Source organism: Poecile atricapillus, chromosome 3, assembly GCF_030490865.1.
Source record: "Poecile atricapillus isolate bPoeAtr1 chromosome 3, bPoeAtr1.hap1, whole genome shotgun sequence".
Classification (NCBI taxonomy): Eukaryota; Metazoa; Chordata; class Aves; order Passeriformes; family Paridae; genus Poecile; species Poecile atricapillus.
Genome location: NC_081251.1, coordinates 85,301,833 through 85,316,157, shown reverse-complemented (window position 1 = coordinate 85,316,157; position 14,325 = coordinate 85,301,833). Strand labels below are relative to the sequence as shown.

General features: G+C 40.8%; 1 protein-coding gene across 3 annotated transcripts in view; it reads right to left on the bottom strand.

Moving 5' to 3' along the window:
* Positions 1-14,325, bottom strand: part of GLP1R (glucagon like peptide 1 receptor) — a 140,301-nt gene that overhangs the window by 44,486 nt on the left and 81,490 nt on the right. For all 3 annotated transcript variants that reach the window (XM_058835013.1, XM_058835016.1, XM_058835014.1), the window contains exons 2-3: positions 13,364-13,460; positions 12,027-12,137 (exon numbers count right to left, since the gene is read on the bottom strand). In XM_058835013.1, coding sequence (XP_058690996.1) covers positions 12,027-12,137; positions 13,364-13,460 — 208 coding nt within the window. The remainder of the gene's footprint in view (positions 1-12,026; positions 12,138-13,363; positions 13,461-14,325) is intronic.

The following is a 14,325-nucleotide window of genomic DNA, read 5'->3' as shown; positions in this document are numbered from 1 at the left end:
CCTGAAAAGGGGAGGAAGAAGTGGGCCATATGGGCAAATTGCTCTCCACCTATGCTGCTTAAGATCAGGCATTCATGTCTTATCACATCTTCAGGGACTTGGGGGGGAAAAACCCCAAAACCATCAATATTTAACTAATTAGCAATATTTAAGTAAGCTGAAAGTTAATAATGCATTTTCAGCAAGGCATTTAATTATGTAGCACATACAAACACTATTGTTCATTCAGACCATTGATTAGTTCAGTTTTCTCCTTGTCCACAGCAATTAAAAACTGCAAGTTCGTGAGTGTAAGTAACCTGAAGAAAAGTTTGAGGTCCCTCTGTTTAAGAGTGCAGTGGTACAGAAAACAAATAAAAGCACGTAGATAATAACTTCAGTTATGCAATTATGTAATGAGAGCACAGATGAAGTTAAGATAATTGTTAAGCTCAAACATATCTAGCTACCTGCTAGACTAGCATGGACAAAGCACAGAGGCAGTCCAGCTCTTCCTTGCAGCTGGGTCTAATGGTGTTCATTTCTCACTGAAAGGCATTATTCATGGCCAGATCAGCTGTAGGAAATGTCTCAAGCACTCACAAATGAAGCTCAGCTGTCTTTTCTGAGGTGTGCCTTGACATCCATCCTTGACAGTGGATTTCAAGGAATTACTTTAAACAAAAACATGATACAGTTATAACTAAAAAAGTTCTGGAAAACATACAGTCCTGCCAACTGCTCCAACTCCCACAGACACAGCAAGCTGATATCCTACAGCAGGCTTGTCCAGCAGCGCAAAAACAGTAATTCTTCCTAGAAGGTCTCAGGTAACCAGATCTATACCTGACACATGAACATCATGCTTTCATCACACATATGTGCATTTTGTCATCTGGCCATATACAAAGTTTCCTGTTCTATAACACATTTGACGTATTTTGGTAGCAGCAGGAGAAGAATCAAAGCAGAGAGCTTTTCATTGTCCCTACAGAAAGTCACATCTCAGCCCAGCTAGCAGGTCATAAACTACTGATTTATTATATGTACCTCAATCTGAAGCAGCAGTTTATTTATAAAGCTGTTTCTTTTGCTTAACAAAATTGATAAAACAGAGAATGGCATTGCCATGTGGTCTAAAATAACTGTATGTTAATAACATCTATCTGTTATTGATTTTAATAATTATTCCTGCCAACAGCCCCTATATCCACCCTTGAGATGAGTAACATATGATTGAGAGTTCTATGGTATACTACCAGATGGAGACTGACAAACAGAGGCAGAGGTGAACTTGAAAGACAAAGATTTTTTTTATTATTAGTTTAAGCAACTGAAATTGCCAATTAGCTTGAGACAGCTTCTGGTGCAAGGAAACATAAATTCTGAATTGCTTATGGGTTAGCAGATACAAAGAAACATTTTTCACTGAAGAAAGGTCACACCCCTTTTCAACATTATGGAGAACTTTCTGGAAGCTTGGTTTTATTAAAGCAAAGAAGGGAAGAAATTGAATAAATGTCTAATCATCTTCAGAGTATCCAATATTTGAAGTGAAAGTTGTTTTCTTTCACACAAAAAGACAAGCAGGCACTTTAACTATACACTCACAAAGACATCTGCTGTCTTGCTTTTAAAAGACCATCTCAAACTGCAAAGCTAGATGATTAAACAAAAAATGAGAAAGATGAAACCAGACAAGTTTTAACTTGGTCCCTTGAACCAAATGTTCCTGCCATGCATATAACTTCAAAAATTGTCCGAAGGAAAACTCTCACACAAATGCCTGCTTCTTCAGCTGTAGGGTTTTCCTCAGAGCCCTCTAGAAAGCAACATAATTTCTTTTGCTCTGCTTTGCGCAGACAACATAGAGCTTCACTCTGGCAGTGCTGTTATCCATAGGAGGTTTCACAAACAAAATCAAACATATTTTTTTATGTTTTTGCCTCTTGCTGGCACTATGGCACTCTGTCCTCAAACTCCCTCACCCTCTGAGTTTGAATAGTGTGCAAACACAGGCAAGTCAGGGAAAGGGAAGAGGACCACGACATTGGATTTAATCCTGCAGCACAGCAGATGCCTCAGGAGCGGAGATGCTTGAACACCAGCCCTGAATGACCACGTTTGATAGCAAGGGGCTGTGGGGGTTACTAAATCACATTTAAGAAAAGATTACCTGCAGAAGCTTTTCCAAAGGTCCAGGCACCCCAGAAACAATGACAAAAAATCCTGCTGAAGCAGAAGTCTACATGTGATTCTCACCTGGGTCACGGTATGGCATGCCACAGATCCAAAGCACTCATGGCAGCACCTTGACATACATAACAAGGTTCTGTTTCCTTTTTCAGCCCTTCTCCTTGGTGGGCACAACAATCACTGATGGATTTATTTTGGGATCAGATGGATTAATTTTAACACTTTTGGTTTTCCTGGTGTGTATCAGGGAATAAAATCTGCAATATTGCTGTACATGATACCATTAAAATTGTGTAACTGTGTAAATACAGTTACAGCTCTTGGGAAAAGAAAGGCACCACACAAGAAGGAAGGTATTAATTCATGACTTAAGCAATAGCGAGGGCTAACTTAGACACTAATGCTGGGTGGGAACTGTGCAGACAATTTCCATGATCTCTGCTGCACCACATTAAGGTTTGTCTATATCTCATAACCCTAGGGAAATTTCTTTAAACAAGCATAAAATCCTTGTGGTAAAACTGCTAACCTCTGATACTTGGGAGTTCCAAGGTAATACCTCACTTCCACCCAAAGCCTCATGCAGAGCTCTTACCTAAAGACACATCAGGAAAAGAAGTTCTGCCACTAGAGAGAAAATGGGGAGTGCTGGAAGAGGGTCTCAAATATAGGTTACAGCAGGGGGAAATGAGAAAGATCTGACCTCAATGTATCCTTGCAACTGATGGTACTCTGGAGCAGCAACCCAGTCTGATCTCTGCATTTCAACACCCACACATGAAGCTCAGCACATGCAATCTCTGTGACTGGGCAAAATTATTGTGTGAAGTACAGCTGTGGTGCCAGACATCTCCAAGATTTAATCAGGCTGATTCCATCTCTAGTAGCTAGAGGCAGCCACAAGGTTACTACCTGAGGTCATCTGGTATTACTGCTGGGTTAGTCTGCCACCAGAGAGATTTTCAGGCCTCTCACATCACAGGCTGGAAACCAATATTGTTTCTAGGGGTCCCCAGGATATACTTTACCTGATGATCTGGGAGAACAAATAAGCAGGTGTCACCATTGCAACACCTAACGTAGTAAAGAGAGGATAATACAGATAATAAAGTGAATTCTAGGAGACAAGTGATTCAAGCAAAGGTGAATGACAATGGAAGTTATTAGGTAAACAAAGAAAATAATTTCAAACTAGGAAAAAGGTAGACTGAGAGAGCATAGGGAACTACAAAACCCTGAGGCCTCACAGACAATATCAATTTAGGCATACAAGCCATCTGGCCCTTTACCTGGCGCAAGAAACATTAGAATTTAATGAGATCTTGGTAGTGCAAAAGTCCTCCAAAGGCCTGTGTATGGTTGTTCTGGAAGACTTCATAGTAATACAGCCTAATTTATAGGTCTTATGCCACCCTCCAGGACTGAACAGAATCCAATGCACTCCTGGAGCACAGCTTCTAACTTAAGTTTCCTTCAAAGAAACAGACACCAAAGCTGTTCAAACTAAATCAGTCTCAGCAAGCAGCACAATCAGGGATTGCTTCACAATTCACTACTGTGCCATAGTAAGATACCAACACAGATAAAGACTGGCTTAAAACTAATTCAGGTGTCAGACTCCTCAAAACTAGAGACCGGTTCTAAGCTGAAATAAAAGCTTTCAAAGATTTCAGATTATGAGTGGAGATCTGAGCAACAGTCACATCCGTGTTGATGCACGATGATGCAGCCAGCCTTGATGCAGTCCAGCGCATATAGGAGCAACTGATGCGGCTACTGTTCACATAACTCCTGTCAGAAACTAGTACCTCTGGAAGGTTTTTTAATTAAAAAGGATTTAGTGCTATTAAACAATAAAATATCAGAACCCCCAGAGGAGGTGTAAGCACAAGACGAATTGTGCAGCTCCACAGTTTCCAAATCCACATGGTGTTAGTGGCAGCTGGCCCTCAATTATGAGGTGGTAACAAGAAAAAAAGCACACAGCTGGTGATGGAGAGGCAAGGTGCCCATTGTCCCTTAAAGGAGCCCCTACTGCTCCCCTCTGAGCTTCTGCACTGATTGTGCTTTGAGACAGCTATGGCCCCAGAACCTGTCATAATCTCTCCAACTACAATGTGGATAGCAAGGTGTGCAAAATTTACCTGGTGTAACTTCAGTGCTATCATAACCCGAGTGGGCTTCACATACAGAGGCAAAAGCTTCAACTCGGCCAGCCAGAAGTATAGAAAACTTGCCATCAACAAGCTCTGGCTGTGGGCCAAGATCCGTACTGGTAATTTGCAGAACAAATTCATTTAACAATAAGCTCCCTCCTGCTACTTCAGCATCTCCCTACAAAGACCTGCCCTCAGTGGGAATTGCATAAGAACAAATAAAAGCCAAGCACAGCTAGAGTGAAATAGCTTACACAGATTTGAGAAACTTCTGTAGTTTGCTCTTTCAAAGATGTATAAGCAGGCCAAAAAACACCTTTGCCTTGGTTTGGGTTTTTTGGGGGTGGTAGGGAAGCAAGGCAAGCAAAAGTCAAGCATGTGCTTGTTTTGATAGTCTATACCTTTCACTTCATATTTTCAAAGCATTTCAAAATAACACTTGAAAACCAAGAAATCTTCCCAAAGAGAAAATTTAAGAATTTCTCTACAGAGCCCTGAACAGAATACTTTGACCAAAATTAGATTCCCTTCCACATTGCATTTGCCTCAATGGTCCTGCTTCCTGCTGTCAAGAAGCAAGAAAGTGCTCCCTCACTACATGCACAAAGCTATTTTATATGGCTCTCAAGGGATACAGATGACTTTATGAACTCCTGCCATGTAGTTGCAGCCCAGCAGCATCTGGGCTCCTCATTTGCTAGGATACCAACCCCTGTGCTGTGAGAGACATCAGCTGCCTATTTCCGATTCCAGTGAAATAATTTAACCTGCATTGAAGTAGAGGCTACCCTAAAAATCAGCTACTTTGGTTTTGGTGGGATATTGATTACCCAGATACCCATAATATTCTTATTTCACAATTTTCTTATAAGAAAATAACAATAACCAATATACTTGAAGCAGATGAACGCTAATACAGCTGCAATCACATCAATCTGGAAACTGATCTTCATGAGAGAATAAAAAAAACCAAACAAAAACCAACCAAACAAACAAACAAAAAAAAACCCCAAACCAAAAAACCAACCAACCAGAAAAAAAACCCCACATCGCAGTTGGGTGAAATTTCTAATTTAGTTTTCTGCATAACTACAGATGGAAAAATTACAGCAGTGCAGTGAATACCCACTATATCAGTGCAACCTATAAGAAAAAAATTCCTTTAAAAAATCAGGTTTAATTTACTTGCCTGCCACTAAAAAAGTCTGTAGCAGTGCAGACATATATGGTTTCAAGCATAAAATCTTGGTCTAATGTTGTGATCTTTCTTCTGTTCAATTATCGTGAACATATTCCCAGCCCTCAGAGTCCATCCTTGTACACAACATGCCAATACTGACTCTTTCAGGAATGCTGACACACTGGCTAGGTAACACAACAAAAAGAAGTCTCAGCCTCAGCATTTCTAAAGAGATATGACAGGAGAGGGACAGTATTGATTGTCTCTGCTTTATTTTATAGGCTGCCTTTGCAGGCAGCATTCTCAAAAAGGGCAGAGGATCAATGTTGCATTCGCAAAGGAAGTGATCTTGTAAGGAAAAATCTTGCCTATTCCTTAGCACAAAAGACCTGTAAGCCCATTCTGCATGGATTTGTCTGGCAAAGGGCTGGTGCCCTGGCTCTGCATGCACACAAGTCTGAATAGGCACACTAGCACTGAACACCAGATTAACTTTCAAGTTCCTCAGTGAACAGATCCCCATCTCCCTAAAGCTGCTCATGTACCCTGAGATAAATGAGCAATCCAAAGAACTGGAGAAGCACTACTGCTGAGCCATGTCCAAAATGCAGAGAGGCATTCAGAAGCCACCACATTAATTGAGCAAGAAGAATGTCACACCTCAGTGAGCAGCTCTGTGGCATCACATAGGGACAAGAACTGACTGACATCATCTGCAGTTGGACTACTGACACAGCACATACCTGCTGAGCACAAAAAAAGTTCTTCATACCATTTCCAGCTTGCCACTCTTCTAGGCAACCTGCTGGGCCACATATGCTGTTCAGGTTTGCAGAAGAGAAGGCTCAAGACTGACAGCCACTAGGATAAGTGGTACACAAACAGCAAAAGCTATTAAAGCATAGTTTGCAAAACCCATAATGCCCCAAGGAACGCTCCAGCTTTCTAATACAAATTTACCATACAAATTCTTCTCCCAAACTCATAATCTGGCTGGCACCAACAGAAATTTTTAACACTTGACAATAATTGGTTATCAAGGTTTATCTTATAAAAAAGAAATTAAAAGAAGAGACTCATAAAACAGTCAACATTGGATTGAGATTCTGGGTATTTCCTAATACAGCAAGTAACTAGGGCAACTTGCTCAAGCTCATGTCTAGTCAGGCTATGATCATCTTCAGTGACAGAGACTCCAAAACCTCTCTGTGTTACCCATGCTAGGTATTTGACCAACCTCACTGTGAAATAATTACATTTAAAGGAAATTTTCTGTATTTCAATATGTGAGCATACACACTGATAAGATTTCCCCTGAGGCCTTCTCTTCTCTAGGCTGAAGAATACCAGTTTTCTCAGTCTCACCTCATAAGAGAGATACTCCCACTCCTCAGTAAACTTCACAGTCATTTGCTAGACCTGCTGAACCAAGTCCATGTCTCATACTGGGGAGCCCAGAACTGGACAAAGCACACCAGGTATGTCATTCCCCAGAGCAGAGGGGAAGGATCATCCTTTTGAGCTGCCACTAATGCTTTCCTAATACAACCCAGGAAGCCTTCGGTGTCCTTTGCCTCATGGGCACATTGCTGTTCAAGCTGAGTTTGGTGTCCACCAGTATCTCCAAGACCTTTTCTGCAAAGTTGCTTTCCAGCCAGTCAGCACTGATACACACAACTATTCCTTCCCAGGGGCACAACCTCACAGAATTCCTGTCAGTCCATTTTTTCAGCCTTTTGTCTAATCCACACTTCATCAGTTTGCTATCAGTGTTATAGGAGCCTGCGTCAAAAGCCTTACAAAAGTCAAGATAAACATCTCCATTGCTCTTCCATTAGCCACCAGGCTAGTCCTCTTACCAGGTTCATCATGCATAATTTTACCTTCATAAACCCATGCTGACAACTCCTAATCACCTTCTTGTCCTTTAAGTGCTTGGAAACCATTCCCAGGATTATTTGTTTTGTTACTTGCCTGGAGACTGACAGGCCAATCATCTGTAATTCCCCACATTTGTGTCCTTGCTCTTCTTGAAGATAGTGGTGACAATTGGAGGAATCTCCCTCAAGTACCATGGCCTTTCAAAGATACTCAAAAGTGACCTCACATTGGTATTAACCAGCTCAATCAGCACTTGTCAGTACATCCTACCAATTGCTGTGGACTTGGGTATACTACATGAAAATGTTCCATATTCTGATCCTCATCCAGTTAGAGTAAGTCTTCATTGATCCCAACTTTACCACTGATCACAGTGGCCTCAGATTGCTTAAGGTGAGTTTTACTAGTAAAGGCCATGATGAAGGCAGTGAGTGCTTCAGTCATTTGCCCATCCTTCGCCAAAGATTCTCCTGCTGCACTCTGCAGTGGATCCAAATTTTTTTCTCATATCTGTTTAGAAGCCTTTTTTGTTACTCTTCATCTCACTTAATTCTGGGTGGGCTATGGCTTTCCTTTAATGACCAGTGTATGCTTCCTGCTTCCAGCTCTACATTTTTATACAGAAGTGGTTAAGTCATGAAGAGACACAGACTCAGTGCTTCCTCCATTTGAGTGCCTCATCATAAGCAACACTTGGTTTCAAGTGACTCAATTCAGTTCCCAGGGATTTCTGGGGGTATACCCCAGGAAGCTTTCTACAAACTTGAAAACCTGACTCCTAGTCAAGGGAGCAGCAGTCTTAAATATTTGAGTACACTTGGCTGAAGCACTTCATACTTGATGATGACCTGTTGGGATTATCGAGACAGGGATGACTGAGAGACATTGTAAAAGGTATTTTATTTCATAATCAGTCTCATGGAAGGGTGAGACATTAAAGATGTTTCATTCAACACCATCACATCAGAAGCTGTATTAATTCTAGTTACAATGCCTTTTATAAATTTCTTAGGCAATCAACTACTTCCACAAAGCCCACTAATAACTTTTTACACCAATCATTGACTGTTTTGCATTACATGACTCTGCTGCAATGCGTCTCTTCTTATCCAATCATATAATGCAACACAAACCTACATTGATCAGCTTCCTACTAACTCTATAGCAGGTTCTATTGTTAAACTTTAAAATTTTTCACTATCTTGCTCAACATATTTGTTTTCTTACATAAAGCATATTTCTACTTGCTTAAAACATATTTCTGTTTAAACATAAACCCACATTCTTGCTTCATGTCTGTGTAACTTTATTGTTCCAAATCTTCAAGCCTTTTCCAAGGTCTTAGGTCAAACTTTGTATCCATATCTATCGCCTATCTCTGTACACACAAGACTCTGGGAGCTTTCTGTGACTCCTTTTCCCACAATGACCTTCCCTGAATATGTTTTCAAGGTAACTTCCCAAACAGTGTCTCATCTTTTCCTCCTCTCCATTTCCAGTGGGTGATGAGATGGAAGCCCTGCAGTGCTAGAACCTATTTCAAGTTCCAAGTAGGGGGTTAAGCATGAACAAGCAATAAACATGCTTTAGTGACCACTCTAAATCACAGGGTGTTCAATTTTCTACTGCTCTAGATCTTCTATTATAAAGATATTACCTCTTCATCACAGCAACTCATTAACATTCACTTTGAACATGACTCAAAAGATGTCGTGGAATACTATCAGGTCACAGTAATTTAGGCTCCTAAAATGTATACCTGGCACTGATACAAACTTCTTATTTTATATTGGACAGTGAAAGGCCTCCTTGTTCCATTTTTATTCCTCACCGATAAAACAGAGTTTGAGGTATATGCACAATTTGCTCAACAAGGGTTCCAAAGGTTTAAAGATTTTCTGAAGTGTTTTGCAATTCTCCCTAGCAAGGCGTTTACAAAATGCGGCACTTCTCACTGAAACAAAGACCATTTTCAGGATAATTAATTTTTTAAAAAACTTACTTCCAAAAGTATGAAAGATATTGCATATTCAAGTAATTTAATTATCTGCAGTATTGCATTAAACCATGGCTTTTTCCAGCAGTGGTTTCAAGAGAAGTTGGAAGTCCATGGTCCTAAAGACTGAAAGCAAACAGGTTTAGAGGAAAGAAGTTAAAGTCTGTGAAGAATTTCAGGTATCCAGCTGGAAAAGCATCATTGGAAAAAATTCTGCAGTATCCAATAATTTTTTTGTCAAATACAAGGTAAATATTAATTTCATACATTTGAAAAAGCTTGTTTATCCATTCCAAAAGCATAACATTTTTAATAACTTGAGAAAGATTAGCAAACAGCATTTTAACTTCTGAAGTCACTTAGGAAAGCAGGCAAAGCTGAGGAGGTAACCAAAGGTGTCCTTTTCAAGAAGAGCCTGGAGCTGTCCCATGCTGGGCATGACTGGTTCCAAAGATCCACCGCAGAGCACAGCTGAGCCCCCCAGCCAAGATCACAGAATCAACTAGGTTGGAAAAGACCTTTGAGATCATTGAGTCCAACTTATGACCTAACACCACCTTACCAACTAGGCCATTGCACCTCAGGGAAAACATGCAAGAAAGAAACAAAAACTGCCTGGCAGTGAGGGGTGAGAAAAGGAGTGTGAGAAACAGCCCTGAGCAGAGCACTAAGGTCAGAGAAGATGGAGATGGGGAGATGCTGCAGGAACTAGGGCAGAGACTTCTTCACAGCCCCTGGGCTTCTACAGTGGGTGACGTAAACTGACTGATGGGCTGCCATACACACCCCTGGCTGCTTTCGCTCCTCAACAAGATGGGGGGAAAAAACAAAGATGTAATATCTTGTTGGTCAAGATAAATAAGTAACCAGGAAAAGTAATGGGAAAAACTGTGACTGGATGTTGCCACAGAGGGGAACAACTCCAAGGAATCCTTTGTGGTTGCAAAGTGGTGAAGGGCCAAGTGGTGTAGTAGTGTTGTGTGTGTAAATTTTTAACCTCTGTCAGTGTTGTGGTGACATTTTGATTTAAGTGTGGGAATTTACACATACACACACCACCAACCCTTCAAGATAATGACAGTTTAATAAGTAAAGCAAAATAAGGAATTTATTCACTGCCTCCCATTAGCAGGCAGACATCCATCTTGGAAAGCAGGGCCTCTGCATGTATTACTATTACATGGGAAGACAAGCACCATCATGAATGCCTTTACTCACTTCTCCCACTTCTTCCCCCTTTCCCTGAGCTTTACTGCCAACCACTTCATAGAGCAGGAATACCCCTTTAGTCAGATCAGATCAGCTGTCCCAGTTACGTCATCTCCAAACCTCATGCAGACCCCCAGGCTTGCTGGCCTCAGGCATGGCTTGGAGTGAATGCTTTTATGCTGAGAAAGGGCTGTTGTGAAGAAAGTCACCTCCAGCCCAGCCAGACCTGATATCATCTCCACCCCTTATTTCATGCTACTTGTATTATGCCCAGGTCCCGCACTACGTAATATATTTAAGTAATCTGACTATCCCGTCCCTTCTCTTTGTCATTCCTGATATCCCTCCATACCAACATAACATGTTCTCCATACTTACACCATACACTTTGCACCCATCAATCATAATTATATATCCTCATTAAATAATATCCTCAATCCTTTAACAGAGGCCAAAGCAAATTCTCCGCATCTGTGGGAAATGAATTAGCTGGGATCTATCACCTTAGATCAGGCTCCTGTCATGGAGGAAATAAACCTGAGGCCATGGGAGGCGGGCTGCTGGGGGGATGCCAAGGGGATGCTATACATTGTGAAGTTAACCACACCCCCAGGTCTTTAGAAGCAGCCCCTCAGACAATGTGGTCACTGTGAACATTAAAAGCTATCTTTGGGCACTCCATCGTATCCGTTCTGATTTATTCCACCACGCTCAAGCCAACCAAACTGGGAAGAGGGGTCCCAGAACCCCACTGTGACACACACCACCGGAGCTGGCTAATAAACTGTTTCATTTAGACTTCAAAGCATAGAAAGGGTTTCACAAAGAACAAGCTGTACAAGTCCTTGGTTTGAAAGACAGAATGCTAGACAAAGTGATCTAGTACACCTTGCCTTCAAGTGTACATGCACATAAATGTGTAAAATCTAGAGGTGGCATCCAGTCCTTCACAGAAGTCTTTGCATCCACTGAAAATGCCTTCATCTCACAGCATTCTGAGAAATAAATTTATTTCAGGAAGCAGCACAAAACACTTTCACTTTAGACTTTTCAGTCTGTATCTTCTACAGGATGATGTACCAGTTACCTTTACTTTTATGTCAGTTTTCCAACTAAGCCATTATCATTGTTAGATAGCCTTCAGCAAGCACACAGAGCTAAGTTATAGTCACCACTATCCAAGCAGTAAAACCAGATGAGAGAAAAAAATACCCAAACTAAATGCACCCTTTAATAAGTCTGTTCTCTCATTTTCATCTTCTTCTGCTAAACAGAGATAAAGAATGTATCATACTAATATCCTCCCCTACTTTTGTGTTACAGATAATTGACCGCAGTCACAGACATTTAAGCCAATCTTGTCCTTGCTAAGACTGGGCAAGGAAAAAAGGATTGGTTTAAAGCTGTGCCTATAAGGAAAGACTCTTACCTGCATTAGCCCACGGAAGATACCAGGGGCAGCTGACATTCACATAGGTGCCAGGCAGTCCATCTGGCCAGCAGGCATAATTGTCAAATGTTCTGTTGCAGAATTTGCCTTCTGCACAGAGAGAGAGAGAAGGGAGGGTCATGCCACTGCCTTGTACTAATTCAGCAAGAAGGAAAAAAGAACAGAATATAAAAGGAAATACAGACACATGCATTTAAGATCTGATGTGGAATTATATGGCATTTATTGTCATAAAGAATGAGTTTATCTTCGCACAAGAAACTGTTGTTTCAGGAAGAAACTAAGAAACAAATTAGGGTCTTACACTGAATCAACAGACGAAGAAAGTAATGGATTAGTATTAATTTATCTATTTTTTTACACCCTTACTTGTCACAGTTTAAAATATTTTTTGCTATGAATACTAAAGATAATAATTCCTCAGAATGGTTCAAATTCATGCAGTTGGAAAGCCTACCCTAATATATACGGCCACCAATGAAATACCCACACACAACCATAACTTTGCATTACAGCTTAACTAACATGAGAATACTTCAGATTCATTAAACTGTCATTCTTAGAGGGCAGCATTCAACTGCTCAACAGAATAATGTAGCAGAGGGAGATGAATGTGTCCCTGCCATTGTCATGACCTACTGCTTTTACTCTGGTATAATAATGTAGTTAAGACAAGGAATATTAACAGTTTTGAAATAATTCTTCACAGGCACAACTTTAGACATCTTCATTGTGTCCCAAAAGCACTGAAGCAGAGGAAAGGCTGCATGGTGTCCAATGGGAAGCATTATTGACAAGTCACCACTTGTCCTCTAAACACAACAACACTGGCACATCACTAATGTGCTCTCAGCATATTACAGCAGCTCAAACACTAAAACAAGCTACATTCTCCTTAAGTCACTATTTTTTCCAAAGCCATTTCAGCATTTTACAAGGCTCAGAATAATTTATACCAGCTTTACAACCCACAGACTCCTAGTTCAATGTGAACAGCATGGTCCCAGACTTCCTAACACTTTGACCCCTAAAGAAGTTCCAGGTCTATTACATTAGTGGCTGATTGATATGGTTACAGCCACCACTTGCCACTACATAACACTCTGGACCTAAGGACAAACATCTTTATAATTAAATTGTCCCATAAAACGCTTCCCCCAGCAGAGGGAAGAGTCCCACAGAGAGCAGGTAGGAGCAAATGGGATGAAGAAGCAATGGACCAGAAAGAAGTATTTTCAACTTCATAATCACTCCCTTGCTACTGTTATCATGCATTTTAAAAATTAATACAGCCAATCCTTACCAAATGAGCTTACCTGGTACAATTTGGGGTGTCTCATATAAGTACTTCTGGCACTGGAGCTGATATTCCTTCCATTTCTGCACAACCTCAGAGAGGGATCCATCTGAACTCTGAAAGAGAAATCATGACTCTCAGACATTGCAAAGATTTAAACCACAGGGTTTTTCACGCAGAATGAGTAGGTGAGTGTGAAAATTACTACAAAAAGCTAGAACAGCACTGCTTATCACAAAGAGTACAAGATGATGCTATGTATTTGCCTAATTTCCAAAAATAACCAAAATAACAACAACAACAAAAATCCTTTCTATTTGCACCACAAGGAAACAAAAACCCCACAAACTCTACTGTTTCCTCACTGAAACCCACACTGAGATAGCCTTGCTCTCTTGAACACTCCTCAGCTGTGTGATTTATTATCTCATGAAAAGACAGGGACAGCAGTAAGTCCTTTATTAGTAGTTTTCTTTCCAACAGCAGCATTTCTGTTTTCCCATAAAAGAAAACAAGTTCATCACTGTATTCAGCAGATATTCTCCAAGCATTCTTCTAAAATGTGGGTGAAAGCTCTTCTAGCTTTTTTTTTTCTCTGATGAACAGCTTTTTCCTGCATCCTGCATATTTTTCCTGCAACTGCAGAAAGATGTGGAGCCTTCTTTTTGCACATTTTGATAGCCTGCAGGCCCCACCATCAGCTATCCCAAGTAGTGAGGAGGCAGGGGAAAAATATATACAAACGTGATCTGAGGACAAAGGAAATTAGCTGTTATTAGAGTGAGCAGCTAACTCAGGGCTGGCTGCTCATTCAGCCAGCAGACGTCCTACGTGGTTCACAGAAATCCAGCTTTACTCACTGCATTTGAGACACTACTCCTTATCCCCCCTCTTTGTATTTGTATAAACAAAACTTAAATATCCAGATCAGGAGGCTATAAGTGATCAACAATGCAGGTAAGACAGCCTTTTTCCAGAGAA